This window comes from Taeniopygia guttata, chromosome 1A (genome assembly GCF_048771995.1).
Source record: "Taeniopygia guttata chromosome 1A, bTaeGut7.mat, whole genome shotgun sequence".
NCBI classification, from domain to species: Eukaryota; Metazoa; Chordata; class Aves; order Passeriformes; family Estrildidae; genus Taeniopygia; species Taeniopygia guttata.
The window spans coordinates 49,003,061-49,026,361 of record NC_133025.1 but is presented as its reverse complement, the minus strand read 5'-3'; the positions used below and the strand labels follow the sequence as shown (position 1 = coordinate 49,026,361).

Genomic DNA, 23,301 nt, shown 5'->3' with positions numbered 1-23,301 from the left:
CCATTACACCACCACATGCTCTAAAGCACATTAGAAAGCGACTGCATTGTGAAGGGCTTGGGAAATTCAGATCTGCTTTTCTGCAGCTGTTTTTCTGTCTCTGCCAGGGTTAGGTGCATAATGTGCCATTAGTTTCCATCTGCTAGAGCTGGAAAGAACCATCTCTGTTTCTAAAAGATAGCCCATGATAAACTCCCCAAATGCTAAACTGGTTTTTTTTTCCCCGTTTTTTTGAGCCATTTCACATCTAGAAGGGAAGCAGGAGAATGGCTAGAATGTGGGAGGCTCCTTCCTATGGAAGGGTGATTCTCCCTGGATCAGGTGCAAAACTGGTTGTAATTCCATAGGAATGCTGAGTATTTAATGGGTTCCTGCTTTCGTTCCTGCCTTCGTTGCTTTACCCCAGCCTTGTGCTGTGTCTCACCAGCCTGAAATAAGAAGCAAAAGCTCACCCAGTGAGTGGTCACAGAGCCTGGGTGAAAAGGGAAGGTTATGCTACTCTTGCCCCAAAGAGCAGGCAAACCTGCACATGCATTTCCATGTAATATGTAAGAAAATAAGCATGGATTCCCAATTAAGGGCTATTGAGATTTAGCACTTACCTTGGTGAGGTAGCCAATATTAGATGGGATCTGGGAAGGGAAGATGATTGTCTAACCTTAAGTCAAGTTGTCAAGTGTTTGGAGAAGTTCTCTGTGCTGTGGACTGACAGGTGATTGCTTTACTCAGGACCCTGTCTGTGAGGATGGAGGGATTTCCTGGCTTCAGTGGCTTTGTTTTGGACCTTGATGGTGCTGCTTACAAGAGAGGGTGCTAAAGGATCACAGCAATTCCTTATGTAGAGCAGAGGCTTTTAGTGCAATGAAAAATGATGATTGCTTAGTTCTCAGTTTCTTTAAATTAGGGTTAATTGAAAAAAGTTGGGCAGTTCTCAAAAATGGGAAGAAAAGGCCTTCTCAATAGGTAGATTAAGTTTTCAAATAGGTATGAATGATTTAAAATAGAGGACTTTGATAATTTAAAAATAAGTGCATCAAATATGTCATCAAAAACATCCTGGGCATTCCATTGAAGAAACAAATCACTTGACAGACTATCAAATCACCTGGATGTAAATGCCTTCCCAGTGAAAGACCTGTATCAGTTGATGGTTGTCCTATGTATGTGGCCTATATTCTTGTGTATGTTAGATATGCATGGGCATGCTTGCTTTGAAAAGCTGTAATGCAGCAGCTAGTAATGGGGCCAACATTAGTCTATAATTTCTTTTTTATCCACATTCAAACAAAATCCTGTCAGGTAGCATGGGGAAGCTGAAAGAAAGAGCATGAGGAGGAAAGTGCTTACTAACAGGAAAGGGAAGGATCAGGCATGTATGTGGAGTGTTTGTAGAAATAATCTTAAAGCATGGAGGTAGACAGGAACACTAAAAGTTTTGTACATCAGAGTACAGCCCGATATGACAATTGTCATTTGGAAACTTAGGGCTCTGTGAGGTTGAAAAGTTTTTTTGAAGTGTTGCTAAAACTAATTATCCTGAGAAATGAAGCTAGACTAAAACAAAGAAAAAATTATACTATGGGTCACTGTGCATAAAATTTGAGTGCAAATTTGATTTTCCTTTGTACCTTCCTCCCCAGTTTTAGTGGTATGTGGGTGTGAAGACCGCAGAGAGAGGCAGAGTGGTGTGGGGAAAATTGCTTTATCAGCCTGGTGCAGCATGCAGGGGTTTGAGTGGGTGTATGGCTCCAGACCTGGCACAGTGTGACTGCCCTGGCCCCCACTACTGCCTGGCAAGGGTGCCCATAGGGCTGCAGAAGCTCAGTCATCTTGCTGTTAGCTGGGGATTTGTCTTTCTCCCTGATGGAAGAGGGGTGGGGAGTGGAGCTGGCTTTAGGGACAGGCTGTTCTTTCTGTGAAAGATGGGAGCTCTTTTGCAGTCGCTTTTTGAGATTTACTGTGGGTCCACAGTAGCTGTCTGCTCGTGGTGTGCCAAGTCTGTCTTTACTATCCTGACCTATGCTCTGGTTTTTCTTTCCCTTCCACTCACTGTCACAAATAATGTGGAAGCTCTTTAAGTGCAGTTCAGTGCAGTGGGTGCTCCAAGCGTGCCTGGGACACGCTGCACGCACTGCGCTGCACACGCTGCGCTGCACGCACTGTGCAGGGGCTGACACGTCCTGCCTCAGCCTCCTGCCACACAAACAGGTATGGCATCCCTTCTTCCAGAAGCAAGAAGTGTTGCAGAGGGGGTTTTGCCTCTTTCAAAGAGGTGTTATGACAGGGCTGTCCCTTCTTTTCCTTGCTGATAAATTTTAAATTATTTTTGACCCTTACCTGACTCAGACCAAACCAAATGTCCTTCCGCATTCCATGGGGATGGACACCTGAAGCAGGTGCATCCTGGCAGCAAAATGGATGAGTGCTTGGGGCATATAAGAATCTGTAGGAAGGAAGTCTTGAAATATAAGGGTAGATTATGAGTAAAGAGCCTAAATCTTCTGTGGTACTTTTTCCTACTACACCTCTGACTCCATGTCTGTTTGTATCCGGGCAGGAATAATCATTCTCAGATGAACAGAAAGGTTGTGTAGAGAAGATGAGTTTTATTAAGTCACTGCTGGGTATGTTTGAAAAAGGATGCTGCATGTAGGGTTTGAAAAATAACTTTGCAGAAGTTGATGGGTCTTTCAGCTGTAGGTATCCTGAGTCTAGCAGGAGATGGTGGTTGTCTCAGAGAGAAGCACATGAAGTTACTGCTCCTGATGGGTCCTCTGACAGGGCTGTACAGGGCAGGAAGCAGGCATCCTAATCCATCAAGAACTAATTTATCACATATATCTGGTCACTGGTGCTCCTCCAGATGAGACTGACAATGTCTCATCTTGCTGAGCTGGGCAGGTTACCAATAATTTGATGACTCTTTGCCTTGGTGATATGCTGATCCAGGGGCTGAAATATCTGCATCATGATGCAGCCTTCCCTGCAGTGGACCTTTGCAGGCTGCTGAGACCCTACTGGAGCCCTGCCCTTTGGTTAGGGGAACGTGGCTGAGTTTTATACTCTGCTCACCAACATTTTGTACTAGCTATGTCTCAGCTAAGGGATCATCTTTCTTCCATCCTGTAGCAAAGTCACTTAATTGTGAGAAGCAGAAGGGAAGTTTTGGAAGTGTTCTGTGGAAGTGATGTAGTTAAGTATTGTAGAATGGTGTGGGTTAGAAGAGACCTTACAGATCATCTTCTTCCAACTCCTCTGCCAAGGGCAGGGATACCTTTCACAACAGCAGGTTGCTCAGAGCCCATTCAGTCTGTCCTTGAACATTCCCAGGAAAAGGAGCTGCTTCTTTGGGCAACCATTTTCAGTGCCTCACCACCCTCAACAGAATCATACAACAGTTTGGGTTGAAAGGGACCTTAAAGATCATCTTGTTCCAACCCCTCTGCTGTGGGCAGGGACACCTTTGCAGTGGCAGTATTGAATCAGTGTGCACTATGGACAGGAGGCAGGAACGTGAGCGTAGCTGACCTAATAAAGGTGAGGGAACCTGCATGGCACAGAGGAAATGCACGCCATCCTTCGGTGTTCGGAAATTAATATGACAGATGTGGATGTCTGTGAGGTACTGAAGAGTAATCCGATAAAGAAGCAGCCCCTACAGAGTCAGGTGGAATGGGGAATGGTTGTTAAAAGTTAAAACTAAAAGGCTCATGAGAGACTCTGAAAAGAGAAAAGGAAATACTTGGCATGGCTAGAAAAGAAGGATGGGGTAATGGGCTAGGCTATCACCTGTGTGTCCAAAATGAAGTGAGATTAATACACAACTGTAATTTCTGACTGGACAGAGTATAGGGAAAAATAAGTTAGACTGTAAATAAGAGGAATAAACATGCATTTCCAGAGGCTGTCAAAAACTCTAGAATAAATAGAGTGTGAAGTTGAATCCATATGAAAACAAATAGGTCACAGGAATACAAATGTGGTACCAGTCTTAAATCTGAATAGAGGTGATGAATACAACAGGCAGAAAGACATCAAAGAGGCAGTAGAGCTATGCTGTTCTGATTGATGAAGGCTTTAGCTAGCCTGCCCTATTAGCAACATGCTGTGTAGGACTTGCCTTTTTCAGAGATGCTTGGTCTGCAGTCACTTGTGTTGGTAACTTGCACTTATATATCGTGTTTCTATTAAAGAAACCTGGAGTGCCTTGGAAGGTAGAAAATTCTTTGGCAGATTGGAAAAGAGGGAGATGCGTGGGTGTTAGACTGGTTTTAGTGTTACACTATCACAACTATGGGCTGAATTTTTTTCTTGAGGTCCCAGTGAAGGTATCGGTGGAAGATGGAGGGAGAGAGTGTGTGTCTTCTGGCTCTTGCCTGTTTGTCCTGCACACCTGAACAGCCAGAAGCCTCTCTGAATGCAGAGAGCCCTGCATTTATGATAATCTATTTGCAATACATTACTTGCCTCTACAAGTGGAACTTGGACACTTCTCCCATTGTTCTTAGGAAAGATTTTTGGGGAAATAATTTTCCCTGTGAGCACTGTCCTCATCAAGCGCAGTAGTGTTGAGACAGAGAATGCACTGAGGTCAAAGATGCTGGAGAACAGTTTGGGAGACTCTTGCTTAGCTCCCAGCTGTGCCCCATGTCTCCTGTCTGCCCTTGAGTAAATGCTTTCATTTCTCTGTGCTCTTGTTTCTTGTGTGTGAAGCAGAAATCATAATGCATCGTTAGCCTGTCCTGTTCAGTTAGATTAAAAACCGTTTGGAGCAGGCAGCATGTTACTGCATGTTTATGTAACATTTTGCATAATTTGATCTTGGCTAGCATCATCTAGGACACGTGGAGATACCTCATAAATAATACTAATAATATTTTAATATTTTTAATGCTTAGCACATTCACAGCTTTTAACCTCCCCCTAAAACAGCACTCAGCACTGTCGACATTGCAGTGATTGAGCATGAGTCATGTTGGCTCCTTTCCCTGGCATGGTTCGATCTGTCAGCTAGCCAGAAAGCTGAGTCCTTTAGTGAACATGTACTGGGTGTCAGGAACACCTGGATCTTAATGCAGCCCTGGCAGTAACTTACTGTGTCATTGCTGGGTAATGTTTATTTTGGGCTTTTTTTTAAAGTGAACTCTGGCCTTTGACCATCTCACTTGAGAGAGTGAGAGCCAGAGGCTCACAGAGCTTTTCTGTGTTAGAAATTATAAGTATTACACATCCTGCAAACCAGTATCTAAGAAGCTCATGCATTGGAAAACCCAAACTAGGGGACACTTTTGAAAAACCCTGCTCTTCTTGTGCTTGCTTTCTAATCAGGAACAAAGGGGAAGGATTTATGCACCTTAAGAAGTAGATGTGGAATTCAGTAGAAGTTCACATGGTGTCTTGAAGGAAAGTACTAGACGATTTATATAATCTCATTTTCTCTGACTGCTCTTTGTTGCAGGATATAAGAGGAGGGATGGAAAAGAGACCAGATGTACTAGGAGAGTGCTGACACATCTGCTCACCCACCACAGGGTCTCTTTTCCTCCTCAGATGAGAAGCTTAAATACTGAGAATTTCTCCTGCCCTTTGTCACACAGACACGTCAGGGCCTTCCTTTTCAGGAGTGCATCCACAGCCCAGTTGTGTGCTCAAGGAGGTTCCAGCAGCTGCTGTGAGCCTGTATGCTGGCTGGAGCTCCTAGCTTCCAGTTATCTGCTGCGACAGATTGGCTCGGTCATCTGCAGCCTTTTCTCCAGGCACATGTCCTGCAGGACGTTGGTGCCAAATCTTCCAGAATACCCTTTGGGAACCAGGGTAGAGTGGCCAGCTACAAACCTTCAGAAGAATTAAAAACTGAGAAGAAAAAGGTGTGTTTAAAATAGGGGGTGGTGACAACTTAAACTCTGAAACTTACACTTTAATTAAAGCCAATAAATGAAACAACAGGAGTTTGTATCCAGCTCTCTGTTGCTGCCCTGCATTTTGCCTAGCCTGTATGCAATTTCTTCTGAGTGACCTTACCTGAGCACTCTCTACACTTCTGAATTAATCTTTATTTACTTTGCTGCAAAGCTTTGTCCCTGCATGTATTTTTTTTTCTGACAAGTACTGAAGCACTTGTCAGAAAAGCCTGCTAAGCTAAGCACCGAGCATAGGATTTAGTGATGCTCCAGCCACTGAAAACATCACACTGCTGGGAGAAGACAAAGAATAAAGCCACTCTACCTTTCTTTCTGCCCCTCTAATCTAGGACTTTTACTAGAGGCAAAGTGCCCTCTAAGATAATTTAGCCTTGGAAACTGGCTGTCTGGAGGAGCAAGGTGCTCACTTCCACATCCTTCACCAAGTAATGTGATGGGGTACATGATACTGCCCTGAAACCTGCAGAGAGAAGAGCCCCTGTGCAGAAGGGCATACACACCTTTTAACACTGTGAGAAGGTCCTTAATCTGCCTTTTGTATTTTCATTGTCATCTTTACATTCCTGCCAGGCAAGATGACCTTTTATTAAAGGTGCCCTGCACTCCCTTCAGACATATTTGGGTTGTACATCCCTCTAAGCTCAGCTTGCACTTGTGTGGCCTTTGACAGGGATAGGTGGGAAGCTGCAAAGAATGGGAAAAGTAGTCTTTAACACCTGAAAACTACTATGGCTATAAAGATGGCAATGCTGAACAAAGAAACCAGTGCAAGGAAAAGGAACAGGAGCAGTTATTGTTTGGTGGGCTTTAGCCCTTTGGTGCTGGTGAAGTTTCTTCTACCCCATTTCTTCTCAATGGGAATTGGCTTCTTATTCAAATACATTCCATCCTTCCTCTGTATTTGCTGTAAAGTTCAGCACCCAGGACCCAAATCTCTGTCCTTCATGGTTCTGTGCCTCCAGTCTGGGGGTGGTGACTCCCAGCTCAAGCCTGGGGCAGTGACTAGGAGCTGCATAGCAGCACCTGCTTCAGGAGGTTCATTGGAATATCTCCTTCATGCCCCATAGATGGCTTCCAGAAGGCACACAGAACCTAAAACCCTAAACAAAAGGCAGACCCTGTACCAATCCAGAAACAAACCTGACAACATTAGGTGCAGTAAGGGAGCATAAAAGTAAGGCTTTCCTTTTCTAAATTTCTCTTCTCTGCCCTCCCAAATCTAACATCACTTGTTCTTTCCTCTTCCTTCATTGAAACTGAGTCACACAAACACTGCTATTATGGTGCTGTATTTATTTAGTGGTCATGCCTAGTGGGCCACCCAAGATGAGGACCCTGTTCAAACCTATCATGATATGAAGGTAAAAGAAGCGAGTGCAGCGCTACCAAACATGGCAGGACTGTTGCATCTGCCTGACAGGTGCTGGAGAAGATTTACACAATTTTGGATGAAGCTGCTGGGTGACAGGGCAATGAAACACAGAAGCAGGGGAAGGACTGGGAGTTTTTTTTTTCCATTCCCCTTGCAAAACATTATTTTTGTCCTTTAGAAGGAAATATCACCAAATAAGCTTGACCACAGCCAGATTAAATCTGATAAAAAGTGGCTCAGGCTCTGGTTAGAGAATGGTGACTCCACCAGTCTCTCTGATCATGTCACTTCCTGGGGTCATGGAGGATGGGGCACTGTACCAGAGCATTCAGCTACACTGGTAAAATTCAGATTTCGTCATTCTGGAGCACATTACTGATTGAAATAATTTCTGGACTACAGATACCTTCCTGTTTTGGCCTGCCAAGTTTAGCTCTTCTCTGGAGCAGAGGTCCAACTGAGTCCAAAAATCAAAGACTAGCTCTTCCAAGGTCCCCACTTTGCCACTGGCATCAATAGGAAATTGCTTGTGCTAATTATGCAAAATATCAATAAACAATAAGAACTTTAAAATTTGAACCCCAGTTTTGTGGTTCAGGGGGTTTTCTCAGCTGGTCCTTCTCTGGTGTCTGTTACTCCTATGACTCCATTTGCAGTAGGAAGCAACTGCTGGATCTGCTACTCTGACTAGGAGCTTTTGGAGCAAAGTTCTTTCACCTGTCATACAGCATAACAGTGTTCCAATCTGCAGTCCTATAGCCTCATGCTGTGGCCTCATTGAAGCTCCTAATGTGAAGCCAGGTCAGATTTTGGATAGCACTCTGCAAGGCAGAGCCAGAATGCTGCAGGAGGCACCATTTGGGAGTCAGCAGGAGGTGTGATTCCTCAAGTCAGTCTTGAACTGGTTCCACAGCATGGTGGAGTATTGCTTTCCTGGCAGGAAAGACAGGCAACCTCAATCCCAGCCATCTGAGGATATTAAAAAGCTCTTTCTCCAGGAACAGTCATTATCTCTAATACCCTGCTTAAGTTTAAACTTGGATAATTATTTTCATCTGACCTAAAAAAAAAGATTCTCAGGTGGGTTTTTTCCTAGGTACAGAATTTTTTCATGCTTTCTGTAATAAACAGCTTTGTAGGAATGTTGCACACTGTTAAACAGATGCTCTGTTGCACCCTGAAAGAGAGATGCAATTTGGAGGTGGGTCATTATCAGTCGAGAAGCTCTGGGGCTCAGCTGCTACAGGCGGGAGGTAATCATTAATAGCAGGGCTGTGCAGCAGCATTGATGAAGATGCATGGTATTTGTGAGGTATTTGAATTATTAGTGGTGGGATCAGCACATCTCTCCTAGAGAAAACACCAGGCTGCTTTACAAGACCGATGTCTGTCCATGTAAATGGTGTGACAGACAGCCAGAATTTTGGTGTAACTTATGCTGGCTTTAGTACTAGTGAGTCCTGGTGGTCAAGGGTATCTTAAAAAAAGCCTTGCTTTTCCCTGCAGCCTCCTGTTTGATTAGGGGTCCTACACTAGGTCAGAGATCTCTGGTTGTCTCCCGTTTCTGGAGTATCTGAAGACTTGTCTCATTGTGTTAATACCTCTTTTTTCTTCAGGTTCCTTCCTAGCTTTTTAATATTCACTGTATGTTTTTCCTGACAGAAATTTCTTACTATTATTTTTGGGTTTAGTGGACTTGAGAGTTTAATGGATGCATTTAGAAGATCTGAATAAATCATTATGGAGAGAGTTTCAAGAAAGGAGATATTTGCTTCATCTTGTTTCTGTAATGAAAAAAAGCAAACCTAACAACATTTTTCAAAAACCATCTTCAATCCTTGCGAAACTTTGCAGGGTAATATGATGTGGTGCCTGGGAAACAGCTGACTTAAATTCAAATTAAACTTAGAGCCTAATGAAAACTGAGCTATGCAGCCAAAAGCCTGTGTGCCCTTGTACAGGACCCACTTTCTGAGCAGCCCTTGGAAGCAAGATCAAAGGGTCTGACCAATTTGTTTTTTTGGTGTTCATCTGATTTAACATGGGAACAACTGAATCTTTGTCTTTTGTAATTAATCTGTCCTTGATAGAACATCCCTTCCAAAGGGCAGAAACATAGAAGCATTGGCAACCATTTAAACTTTCTCTACTGCATCCCCCTTCTGCAGTTTCTTGTCCTGCCTGCCAGTAACACCAACACAGGTTAAGCCTTCCCCAATGCCTCTCAAATCAATGTAAGAGTTCCACTGCATTTTGCTGTACCACAGTCCTTTCCTTGGCATCAGTATTGTTGAAAGCTTGAAGACCTTAGCAATGCTTGTGTCAGGTGCCTGAAGCTCAGGTGCTGCTCTTTCAGGAGAAAAGTGTATAAATGATGGCGTGATGAAAGCAAACGTGCCCAAGATTGCACAACATGAGAACACCCAGAGCATGTCTACCTTGAGTGCTTGCAAAAAAACCTTTATAAACTGCCCTGTGGCTTGGCCACCATGACATCCCAACACTGCTATGCTGGGTGTTGCCATTTGATTTCCAACAGAAACTCAGAACTCCAAACCAGGGTGTTCTGTTGGTCAAAAAACCAACCTTTTTTTTTTCTGTTATGTTGAATTTTTTCTTTGCACTAAAAAAGAAGATGTTTTGCACATCTTCAACTGAAGAAATGCTTCAGTTTTAACAAAATAGGATTTTAAACGTTTTTCTTCTTTTTGTTTGCAAAAATGTTTTGATTGTTTTGATCTATTTGAACACAAACACATTTTGAGAGATATTTTCCTTCACACAAACACAGTGTTACATTCAATTTCTTCTAGTGAGTTAGCTCAGCAGACTTAGCTGAAGAGAAAGAACCCTGTTGATTCTGCCAGCTTATTTTGTAGGAAAAGACAAAACTCCCATGTATCAACACAGGCGGAAAAAAACCCCACAAAAGGTGAGTGTTGATAAGAAAAAGTGGGAGGGGACAAAGAGTGAAACTTGCCTGTTGAAAACATTTTCAAAAGACAACAGCAATGAGGTAGAGAAAATGATTATTTCTTTCCTTGGAGCTCTTGCCTTCTCTGACCTTTACAACAAATCCCTCCTTCCATTATAAATGGAATATTAACTGTCCTGCTTCAAGTACAGCATCCTACTGGCTTCTTGCAGGACAGTCACAAAGCAGGGGAGGAGAGTAGGGAAGGAACACAGCTCTGTCCTTAGCTTGTTTCAAAAGGAGGGAAAGAAACTGTAATCACTGCAGACTGGAATGACAAGGTGAAGCCATTTAGCTGGTGGGATGAGGGGTAGGTGGGGAGGAGCCCGAAGGGGAAGAAGAGGGGAGTGCTCATGCAGATGTGATGCAGAGTGTCCTCAGATGAGCCTGCCTGACAGCAGCCTAGAGATGGGAGGCCCCAAGGAGTTGTGTGAGGGGTGGCTGGTGCTTGGGATGCGTTGCATGGGGCTCCATGTTCTCACCTGAGTCACTGAGGTGTTCTCTCCATTTTGTGGCAGGAACAGGTTCTGCCATAACAAACCACAGGGCTGGCAGGCTTTCCCCCTTGCTGTAAATGCTTTATAGTCAGGCATTTCTCCACACATTAAACAGGTATGAGATATTCAGGACTTTAACTGGCACAAGGCATACCCTAGGAGTAGTTTGGAAATAGCAGCAGGAAACACTGAGGGATTGTCATGCTTATAAAGCTTACGTATTTTCTGTGCTATTAGAAGTGCCAGCCTCTGGGGAGCTACTTGTGCCTCTGCAGCTGATGACGGAGGAAGAAGAGAGGGGTCCCCGAAGCACTGTTTTATTCTACTCTGTTGTGTTTTGTCAGTGATAGAAAATGGATATTAAGGTCAATCCCAAGAACCTTAAGTGGTACTCAGCTTTTTAGGTGCAAGGTAATTACAGCTCCAGCACAGCAGACATTATTCTGCTATTTGTCATTCAGAAATTGAGCCCAAAAGCTTTGCCTGTCTCCCATCACCTGTTTCTAACATCATTTTCCATTATGCGCAGTTGTGTTATCAAACGCGACCACAAAGCGTGTCCCAGAAACATCTGCATACCTCCTTAAGTATCCTGTAGCTTGTGGCTTTCAGCACAACCCAGATGTTTTGGGGTGAATGAGGGGTCTCTCCTGGTGTGTGCTGGTGATGCATGTCCCTGTTGAATGTATCCTCATCCCAGGACTGCCCTGACCAAAGGAAGCCAGGGTGTGGAGGGTCAATAGATTCACAGTGGCTGTCCCTGGCCAGCAGCTGGCCAGACTCTGCTCGGGGTGCAGAAGGACAGGGTTGGCAGCCAGCAGCAAAGAAAAGTCTTGCTGCCACAGGCAGGCACCAGCTACAGAACCAGCGCAAGTTTTCTAGGCAAAATATAGTTAATCTAGGTATGGATCTTGATGTCTCCAGACAGTGCTGAAATGAACAAAACTTTTTTTAAGGAGGAGAGATTTCTGTGGATAGTGAGACCAGCCCATGGTTACTCAATGATCCTTGTGGATCCTCCCAGCTGAGAATATTCTGTGATTAACTCAGGAGATACTTCTTTTGCTGTATTTCTTTTTCCAAATGTGATCCATAGTCTTTTTATCTGAAAGGGTTTGAATCAACTGTGAACTGTCATAGTTAGTGGGGGAAAACCCCTCCTTTTAAGGGCAAGTTATTACATAGTGGATTGCTGTGAATTTTCTGGTACCTTCCTCTGAAGCACCTTGTAGTGGCCGAGGGCGGAAGCTGACCATGGGCAGAATTTGTGTGGGTCTCCTTTTAGTTTTTCAAACCATTTGCAGGCCCCAAAACTCACTGGGAATGAGGCTGTGGAAAGGGAGAGAAGCAGTGAGGAAGGGCTGGAGCGGGGTGGGGAGAAAATATGCATGGGTTTGCTTGTAATTAGGAGATTTAAACTTTGAAAGAAGTTAATTAATAATGAAACTTCTGACTGAATGATGCAGATTATGAAGACTGGCTTTGTCAGCAGCTGCAATTAATTACAGGCTCAGGCACAGGGAAAAGGAGGGGGGTGAGGGATGTGGGAGAGGGGAGGCATCACCAAAAGAAAGATGATAAACCTGGCTGCAGGCTGTTGCTGTGGTGACAGGAGGCAGTAGCTGTGGTTGACAACGGTGACACATTGAAGGCAGCAGATAGTCCTAATTACCCCCTCCACCGACCCAAGCAGGCAGCAACTCCTCCTGATTCAGGGTAGGAGATGCTCTGGTTTTCTCCTTGCACTTTGTTCTTTTCTGCTGTAGGTTTGATGTGGTTTTTTAGTGTTTCCAGCTGCTGTGAAAGGAAAACGGTGGGGCAGTGGCTTTTTCTAATGCCACTGTAATAGCCTGGGAATGGCCAGTGGTTCTGTGATATTCTTGGGCAGCCTGGACAATGCTGGTGAATTTTGAGAGCCGATACCTAAAAAGCAGAGGAAAAGAAATCATCTGCAACTGGCCATGGCATTTTGAGCAGGAAAATGAGATGAGATTGCACAGCTGGCCTAAGTTTCAAGCTTTTTGGGAGCACTTGCCATGTCTTGTTAGGTTTTGTGCTTCAGGGTCTCACCAGAAGCTGACAGCACCCTGCCATGGTCTGCAGGGCCACTGCAAGGGCACTGAGAGAAACATGGAAGCGTGCTGCCCTGGCATTGCTGCTGCCAAGGCACGTGCATAGAAGTGTGGGTCTGTGTTAGATAAAAACTCCTGACTCCCCTGAGTTGGGCTGTAGTCAGAGTAATGCTCTCTGCTTCCAACTCTCTTGCGTCATGCTTTCTGGAGGACAAAAAAAAGCCAACTGGCTTTTAAAACATTTCTGCTTTTGTCATGCATTAATTTAATACAGGAATGTTTGAGGCCCTGGTTTTGTCCACATATCTTCTGATCTCCTTATGCTCAGGGAGAAGGACTTCTGCAATCATTGGCTCAGACTGCTCTGAAACTCTTTTGGCCCCTTGAAGAATGTCATTCAGCACTGATCCCTCTATCAGGGCCTCACTGGTGCTGCCTTTCCAGTAACCATCATAGCACCTGCAAAAATGGAAAGGCTGAGAGAGCTGGGGCTGCTCAGCCTGAAGGAGAGATGGCTTAGGGAGCTCTTATCCATGTGTTACAAGACCTGATAGAAGGAATGAAAGACACAGACTGCTCAGTGATGCCCAGTGACAGGGCAAGAGGTAATGGTCACAGCCTGAAAAGTGGGATATGTCCTATTTAACGTTAAGAAAACACTTCTTTTCTGTGTAAATAGTCACATGCTGGAGTAGGTTGCCCAGAGAGGTTCTGGTGCTTCTATACCTGAAGATATTCAACCCCCAAGTGGATTTAACCCTGAGAAATCTGGTGTAGTTGATGTTACTTTGAGCAGGGAAGGTGAACAAGATGACCTCCAGAGGCCCTCCCAACATCAACCATTCTGTGCTTCTGTAACGGAATGGTGGCACCAAACAGATTTTGAAGAGTCCAGAGAAAGAACTGCAGTCTTATCTAAAAACCCTGTGTGGACTAATGGGAACCTCTCAAATTGCTTTTCTGGGCTTCAGATCTGATAACTGAAGAAATGTGCAAGAGAGAGGAAGGTGGAAAGTTGAAGCTGTGTTGCATAGACCCTGACTGAGAATACTTGGTGCCCTTTTGGTGCATTCCTCTCAGAAAAGGCCCTGGTTTTGAAGCCTACATTGAGGGTGGGCTTCATGTGCATTACTTTGTAGAGCACATGGGATTAACTTTGTGAGGGATAGTGATAACACATTCTCAAAATCACCTTAGAGCATAGTTGGATCAGGAGAACTAATGCCTTGCTCTTGTCTGATTTTGCAATTGAAGGTAGCTCACCACAAACCAGGTGGGAGAGAAGAGAGAGAATTAATAATCTTCTAGATTAGATTGTGCAGTTTAGTCATAAATCACTGTCAGAGTGAGCATGGAAGAGTTGCTCAGAACAAACCACAGAGGCTGAATGTCTTTCAGAAGTGATCAGAGATACAGGCCACTCTTTTAGATTCAGTACTGAAAGGACTGAAAATGGATGCACTCAGTGGGTTGTATTTTAAGTAGATAATTTTGTGCCTCTCCTACTTAAAAAAGATAAAATTGTCTGACAGTGGAGACTGGGCAGATATGTTGTTGTGAGATGTGTAAAATGCCCAAGAATGTTTCTGCCAGAGGCTGGAGGTCTATTTACTCTTTTTATATCAGTGCTTTGCAATTGGAACACTGGAAAGTACTGCACAAACGTACCCACTTTAGAGCTAAAATACTCCAAATGAGTTCTTGGATAAGCATGTATGAGGCTTTAAAACTCCTTCAGGAGGAGAGGGGGCAGCTAGAGTGTGTAGAGTACAAAGGTCACACAAATACACCATTTTTATCTACTTCTCTAATACATAAATGAAGTGGCACTTGACAAAATTATAAGACAACAAATTAATAATGAATAGGAGGGAACAGTTTTTAATGTAAAGTATAATTAGCCAATGTAGCTCCAGGCTGCTAACTATTATCAAAGCAGATATTTTAGCAAGATTATCAACAAAGGATTCAAATGAATAAGCAAAGCATCTGCAGGGACACCAGTGTAGCTGAGAAAACAATTATAAGGACTATCAATCCTCATGCTTTAGGGCATGAACAGATCACCAGCTGGGGTCAGAAACACAAATTCTCCCTATAGTTAGTGAGTAACTTGGTCATGTTGTGGAGTTTTACACACGTGGGTCACTGCTGGAAACATAAGTAACAGGATCAGTGGCACTTCTTGACCCCCAACTTTCTCTGAGAGGGGACAAGGGAGAGTTCCAGCCTCATCTTGTACCCCCTTCCCAGAAGGGCAATAATCATGTAGAGATCAATCTGCCCATTTTGATTTAGATCCCTTGATCTTGGAGATCTGTGATACATTTAGGTATAGTCCACCTTGGAAAGTCTCTTCCATGTACTTGGAAGATTCAATAAACCAGTGAGGGAAGGGACTCTGCAAACCCACAGGAGAGGAGGAAGCATGTGTTTGACTGTGGCAATGATGTGATTTGTGTAAGTTCTTTAGGCCTTTTGTGCTACCTCTGCTTTCCCTTTTATAAAAGAGTTTTGGCTTAATCAAGGACTGGAGTAGTGAAGAACTGGATGCAGAAAATGTGGGAATGTAATAAATCAGCCTACCAGAATTTCTTTCCCTCCATCTTCATACTTTGTTACTCAAGCCTAGAGCAAGCTTATCTCAGCCATGATGCTTTTGCAGAAGTTTTCCTTGACTCTTTTCCACCTGGTTCGAGTGTGTCAGCATGATGGTGATTTTGCTAAACTGTGTTACCCTGGGAATGTACCAGCCATGTGAGGATATGGACTGCCTTTCTGACAGGTGTAAAATCTTGCAGGTAAGCAGATTTCCTTCTTGTTGTGATGCTGTTTAGTCCAAGTCACAAATTTTCATGCATGCTTTCCTTCAGCGTGTGGGCAACACCCTCCCAGAGAGGCTGGCAAGGCTGTCCCTGGCAGTGAGCTCTCCTGTAAAATGGCAAGAGCTTGCTTTGAGCAGGGGAATGGGACAAGAGTGAGAATGAATGAACTTTACTTGTGACTATGCAATACTGAACACTTGCTAATATTCCTGAATCCCTGCAGGGGTTTCCTGACACAGACACCTACAAGACACGTAGGTGAGGGTTAAGCCAGGGAGAAATAACTTAGGTTACACAATCCAGGCAGGACAGAACAGCAGCTCCCAATGCATTTGGTAGTCTGGTGACATGCAAGACTATTGCTGTTCAACAGATACTGTGGAATTCAAGATGCCCAAAGGGAGAGGAAATAAAGAGAATGCTTAGAAGGGCTATGAGTACATCCAGACTGAAACATACCAGCTGTGCTTGATGCTTCCCCAAGAGAAGGTGACAGCAAAGGGCCTTCAGGCTTCTCTCTGTGATGGGTGTGTGCTGTCCAAGCTGTGTGGGAAGCTGCACTATGTCCTCAGCTGAGCCATCTGCAGCAATGTGATGAGGAGTCCCTCCTGAGGGGACCTTGGAAAAGCAGTGTTTTCCTGGCCAGGTTTAGATCTCCTGGTGCTGAACCAACACCTCTTTTCAAGTCTATGTAAGGAGTCTCTGAGTCTGCATCAGTTACTTCATCTGTGGGTGAAAAACCTATAAAAGCCTGCACTGAGTTTGAGCAACAAGAAACTGGGATGCCAGGGCTACATGAAGAAACTTTTCCAGCCCTACCTTGATCTTATTTTCAGGAGTACTGAAATTAGTATTTTTCTCACATGCTGTTTTTGAAAGTCCAGGCTGAGAATGCTTGTCAAATATGCTCTTGGGTTTCTGTTGGCAGGTGTTTGATGATTTCATCTTCATCTTCTTTGCCATGGAAATGGTCTTGAAGATGGTGGCCCTGGGGATCTTTGGCAAGAAATGTTACCTTGGAGACACCTGGAACCGCCTGGATTTCTTCATTGTCATGGCTGGGTAGGTAGATAATTTCTGGGTTGATTTATTCTGGGTTTACTAGAGTCTTGTATGGAACGGAAATAATGTAGCTGAGGAGAAAATTTCCACTCTGGTGCTACTCCAGTGCAGCAGCCAAGCTAGATTTGGGCATGCTGGGGTTAGCAGCCAATGGAAGAAAGAGCAGACAAGGTATCTTAACTCTTCAGCTGATGTGCAGCCATCTGTCTAGCACAACTTCAGCAGAGGGTGCTCATTTATACCAGCTGAAGAACTTGCCCAGAGACATTTCTGGGGTTTTGTGTTCTTAAAATGCCTAGGTAGAAGAGGTGTAACCTTTACCAGAACCAAACTAAAGCTAGCATTTCTGTTTCCAGCAGCAGTGTTTCAAGGGTAGGAATGTAGGTTTTTTATTCAGGGCTTTTTGTTTTTGTGTTGCACCAGCATTACCTGCAGTACTACTGGGACAAGTTGACATTTGAGGGTTTTTTACAACACAGTTGCTATTTGGTGAAGCTTTGATTTTCCCCTCTGCATGTATCAAGTGGAAAGTCTACCAGAATTTGTCTGTTAAATCACAGCAAAATGTCCATTTCTCCTAACAGTGGGATGTGTTTTTTTCCCCTAGAATTCTAATTTTCAATTAGAATGCCTTGTAGGATAATAGAAGCAAATCAGAAATAAATATGATAGGTTGCTCTTCTCACAGAAAAAAAAGTGAACATCTTTTCAGATAGAATCCCTCAATTTTGTTTTTCTTTAGCCAGGAATTACCAGCTCCACTGTTGCCTGGAAGTGCAAGTATTACTGACTGAGCTAGCAGTGAGTTTGAACTCACTTTGCAGTTTTCCCCCTAGTGTGGAGCAGCACTGTCTTTATATTTGCTTTTGACAAAGTTCTTCTACAGCAAGACTTGAAAGTCATTCCCTCTGGAGGAGCAGATAATTGTTTGCTTCTGGGAGGAGCAGAGATTTTCAAACTTGGTGCAGCTGTAAAAATTTGAAGGCTGATTCTTAGCCAGGTTGTGCATGAAAGAGGACAGGCAGATGAAAGCTGTAGGCTTTTCTAAATCAACACAATGTGTGTGAGATGGGAAGACCTTTCTTGTAGCTGATTCTGCTGTGCTTAACATCTGATTTAAAATGGCCCAACATGAGAAGTGCAGTTAAAGCCCCTGAGACTTGGTGCTGAGGAAAGCCAGATCATTGTATGTTCTAGCCTGAGCTCCTGGTGGCTCAAACTGCTGGAGACTGGATGCAGGGAAAGCAAAGACTACAGCAGAGCAGCCTGTGAGGAAGGAAAAGCTGGGTAGGTTTGAAAAGGGGACCTTGGAGCCCATGGTGCTCCTCTGTGCAGGTGATGTGCTGCAGTGTGCTGGGAGAAAGACTCTGCTCCAGGTGGGCACAGGAAAACCAGGATATGAGGTAAAAAGGCTTGGGAACTGGGGGTCTTGCTCTGCCTGGGGTCCCTGCAAGAATGGTATGTAAGTGGTGCTGTCTGAAGAGATGGTGGGGCAATACTAAATGAAAGAGGGGGAGCTCAAATATTTCCTAATGAAAACAAGTGAAATCCACACTACCTATGCAAGATGGGAGGAAACTCCCTTACACATTTCTTTCTGTCACCATTGCTGGCAGGAATTTGAGGAGAGACAGAGTCTTTTGTGCATCTGATAGCAGTACCATGAAAAAAAAGCTCATATCTGGACTTTTAATGCCAGGGAGACTTTGAATCAACCCCTTAGATATGAAATAATCTGTGTGGAGGATTTTTTTTATTTCAGGTCCAAAACGGAAAGAAATTTATTTCCTGATTTCTATTCAATTGTCCTCATGAGGTGTCAGAATGAAATGATAGTAATCTCATTAGAATATCTGATCTCAAAGGACTTCTGCTAAAGAAAGATTTTTCCATTTAGTTATATAGAACTAATGACTATATAATGTATTTTGAGTTATAAAAGCTTGTGGTGATTAATTCATTATTCTTTGAAATTCATTAAAATTGTATGCACTGTTTAAATGAAATCCAAGGCTTTAACTTGTCCTTACATAGTGTAGGCTTTTGCTTAACCTCAAATGTAAGCCTCAACCTTATTGATATATCCTTATTGATTCTACACCTGGATCATGGCTTCAGCTCACTAAAGCCATGTTGTCCAGCTGCTGCCTTGGCATTGACTCAGGGAGGACACTGAGCATTAGGTCTTGCATTTTCTCCATGCCAGGGAGTTAGATCCTGATCAGAGGCTAATCAGCTTTCTCTAAGAACCTTCTCCTTTTCATCATCCTGGATTCTTATTTTCTGTAAGGAGGGTCATAAACTTGACTCCTAAGGAAACATCCCTGATGTTGGGGAGCAATGCCCAGCCTACAGTCCATGCAGCTTCTCTCAGTTTCAAGAATATGGACTGTACTCCTGGCCCTTTCTCCTCCCTTCTCCCTTTCCAAATAAACACCAGGAAGGCAGCAAAGGTTGCAAAGAATAAACTGCAGCATGCAAAAGTGAGGTGCAGGCAGGGCCCATTCTGTGGGGCATTCCTGGGCAGCTGAGATGTCTCCACCTGGTTTGCTGCACGACAGCACATTTTATCAAAGAGCATAATGAGTGTTTGCTGCCATGGCCCCAGACAGTGTTTTGGTTACATAAACCATGTATTCAGGCAATCATTTGTAGTTATTTCCTCACTTCCTTGGAAAGCCAGAAGCTATAGTTTTAGTTAGCTGAATTCCCTCGTGTGCCCTTGCCCTGCTTGCCCCTGCAACCCAGCAGCTCAAGGAGGAAGACTCCATTGTCACTAAAAATGTTCCGTTTCCATGGCAATAGGAGCTGACATCACCAGAATTTTCTCCCCTCTCAAACACTCCCTCCCCTAACCATCTTCAAAATGCTTTTTTGGTTTTTTTTCTGAGAGGGTAAAGAAAAAACCCAAAACAACGTTTATAAGTTAATGTTCTCCCTTAATATTCCCCTCAGACCTCCAAAAGTCATATGAAGCAATTTGGTTTGAAGAGTGCCAATGCCCCTTGTGTGCACAAACAACCAGGGCTGCAGATTCAGCTTGTTGATGCTCTCATCCCCAATACTTGCTGGTGACAGGAGGTTGCAAACTCCCAGACGTTTCAAGCAGGCTGTGCTTGTCACCACCAGCTGTCCTGGTGGGAGTCCCTCTTCCCTTCCCTTCATGATTAGGTCTTGTCTGTCGTCATTTGTTTCCCACAGTGATGGGCGTGTTTGGAGAGCTTGAACTGAGGCAACTTCAGAGGGCAGCTACCTCAAGTTGAGATGGTGGTTTGAAAGTTGAGATAATGAGAAAGCTAATCAGATTGGAAATGTCAGCCAGACTCTATATGTGTGTGAAGTTAGGGGAAGAGTCACTTGTTTCTGAGCTCATACTCATCAATTTTCTAAGCCAGGCAGTTCTCTAGCAATGCAAGAGTGAACAGTTGTCCCTGTTCACTCTATTCTGTGAAACAATTACATTCACTTGTGTTGGAGATGATGCCACTGTCCCTCTAGGAAAGGAGATACCATCCCTTTATATGTCTGACCTGAGGGTCTCCCTCACCTTGGGGGCATGAATTCCATGTAGGGAGAGGTTGTTGTTCTGCCTCTCATGATCCAAGCGCTGTAATTAAGCACCTGTGGTGGGAATTCTGTCTTTGCCCCCTTCTGTGGCATCCCTGAGACATGTTAGGTAAATTAAGGGGCAAAGGATTTACTTCACTATGATTGGGGGGGGGGGGGGGGGGGGGAGCACGTGTGTCCCCAGAAAAATGCCCAAAATCTTTCTTTATTTGTTGCTTGATTTCCATTGACTGTGGAGAGGGTGTATCTCACAGAATGCTGTCTTTACCTCTTCCCATTATGACATGTAGATCTCAAACTCTGGTCAAATTCCATCTTGTCCTTACCTTTGGTGTGAGGAATGGCATTTTAGATATTTTGGCATTTTGAGATATTCTTAGGGTGTTCTTAAACAGCTTTTAAAAGTGGTGTATTTCAGAATAAGACAGAGCATTCTATCAGTGCTTCAGTCTCTTTCAGTGCCACTGGTTGTAATATCATCTTACTATTCCTACCAGAAATTTCCCCTTTTCTATAGGCAAGTATTGCAGTAGCCTGTCCATTCAATCACAGCACCTCACAATCAATACATTCAGCTACTTTCTTCATTGTCTCCAAGCTTGATTGGTTGGTTTTTTTTTTTTTTAATTTATCTCCTCTTCTGAAGAGAGAAAACCCCTTCCTATTAGTAGGAACAGTAAACTTTGTTCACAGATGTATGTTGGTTCCATTTTTTTCACACTGGAATACATATTATTTGCATTTCCAAAGCAGTTCATGCTGTTCTATCCCCAACTTGTCATCTTCATTTCTTTTCTGTTCTCCCAAAAATATGCCTTAACTGCAAAATCCATCAGTGACTTTTTTTAGTTTTCTGTCAGGTTGTGATAAATAAATAAAGAACAGAGTGGCAAGAATTGTGCATTACAGAAGTACATCTGCTCACAAATGAATCCCCAGTTAGTGTTGCATGTGAGGTTTATTACTTAGACAGTTTTTCTCCAGCTAATGTATGTCATGATGATTACATATCATTCCAGCCATATTAACTTAATTACCTGTGAACCAGACTTGTAATCTCATAAGCAATTATAACACATTAGTTTGATGATGTATATTTTTCCTTACACTTGTATTTGGTATGGTTAATTTTGTTATCTACTTTTAATCCATAATCTATCCAAGATGCACATTGACAATTTCATAACTGTACTGTCACCAGCATCAGTCCTGTCACTGAGATCACTGTGTACTGGCACAACATCAGAATTCTTTTGACCCTTGGATGCTTTCCCAGTTTTCTGAGTCTAATAAAAAATTATCAGTACTGGTCCAGATATTTTCTGGCCGTCTCTTTTAAAACTCTTGCATACAAATTGTCCAGACTTGCTTATCTTAGAAAATCCCTATTTAGGCACAGCCTGAAATACTTGATCACAGCTGGAGCTGAAATTAGCTCATTATGATCAATGGTGCACTTACATCATCTGACCTTCCCCAAAGGACTTTTATTTTAACTGATGTTTTCTGCCCTTTTTACACTGTTAGCAACAATTCTGTTTTCTTATTCCAAAACTTATACCATTTTATGTGCTCTTCAGTTCTCTTACAAATTTTCTACAAGTCCATCTCCTAATTTGTATTCATGAGTATCACCTTCCCCTTTCCTGCTATTAAGTTGCTGCTTTTGCTTTCATTAATGTTGTAATGTAGATGTGACTGGTGCTTAAGGACAGGGTTTAGTGGTGGACTTGGCTAGGTTGAATTGTACTTAATGATCTTAAAGGCATTTTCTAATCTAAACAATTTTATGATTCTATGGCTGTTTTTGTATGCTTTCAAATTGATGAATATGGCCTTTCAAATCCACCAGATATACCTGGTACTGTTGATGACCTTACATAAATTGGACATAACACATGCAATCAAGTTCTATATTTTTTTTTTTTTAAGAACTTGATAGAAAATCCATCTTCCATTCTTGAATACAATTTTCTGTGATTTGTAAGGCTGGGGACTTCCAAGGAGATTTAGGTACCCCCAGTGCATTGCTCAAATTTAATTCTTAGAGGTGAATTGAGAGAGTGCTTTTATCAAGACAGCTAGTGTGCCTGTATCCTGGTCTGATCTGGACATGCCTAATCATATTCACAGGATCATAGGTAATCAGGGTTGGAAAGGGCCTTGTAGGGTCTCTACTCTAAGGATCAACAGCAAACTCAAGTTAGAATTGTCCAGTCAAGTCTTGACAACCAGCACGGATGGAGATGGCACCATCTGTCACCACTCCAACCACACTGCTGATGTATCTCTTAATTAGTCTCAACCTCTCTTTCCTCTTTGTATTTATATTTGCTGTGTCTTGTTCTCCTGCCGTATGGTACTGTGAAGACTGTGACTTAAATCTCACTGCCTTGTAGGTACCAAGGAGCTGCTGTTAGGTCCCACCTAACATCTCCTCTCCAAACTCAAAAAGCCCACATCCTTCAGTCTCTCCTCATAGGACAAATGCTCCAACCTTGAGCACTTTGGTGACCCTCCACTGAACTTACTTCCATTTATTGACACCTTCTTTTATTGGAGGGCCAAAAGTGAATGTCCTACTTTAGACATGGTCTACTGAGTGCAAAGTAAGGGGCATAATCCCTCCCTCATCAGATTGCTCCAACTCGACTGGTGCATCTTGGTGTGTCATTGTCCTTCCCTGCATGGACCTGTCCCCCAGGACTGGCAGCTTCTTTTCAGCAGCACCTCTTCCCTCAGTCCAGCCCAAATGCAAGACCTTGCATTCATCTGTTGAATTTCATAAGGCTCCTGTCAACCCATTTCTCTAGCCAGGAGGAATTCTCTGTATGGCAGAAAATTAATCCATAAGTATTTTGTCACTGACTCTGTACTAGAAAATGCCATTTCTGACAGAGTGTGTTACTCCCCCTCTCATTCTGTCCACTTGAGCCTCCTGACTAGGTTAAAATCCTTGATTTTAATATTCCTTTCATGCAGATTTTCCCACCAGGCTTTCCTAATGCCAT

The 23,301-nt window shown here is 43.3% G+C and overlaps 1 protein-coding gene across 6 annotated transcripts in view; it reads left to right on the top strand.

Moving 5' to 3' along the window:
* CACNA1I (calcium voltage-gated channel subunit alpha1 I) overlaps positions 1-23,301 on the top strand; it is a 161,730-nt gene that overhangs the window by 64,466 nt on the left and 73,963 nt on the right. For all 6 annotated transcript variants that reach the window (XM_030262967.4, XM_030262966.4, XM_030262965.4 and 3 more), the window contains 2 exons: positions 15,526-15,637; positions 16,590-16,723. In XM_030262967.4, coding sequence (XP_030118827.4) covers positions 15,526-15,637; positions 16,590-16,723 — 246 coding nt within the window. The remainder of the gene's footprint in view (positions 1-15,525; positions 15,638-16,589; positions 16,724-23,301) is intronic.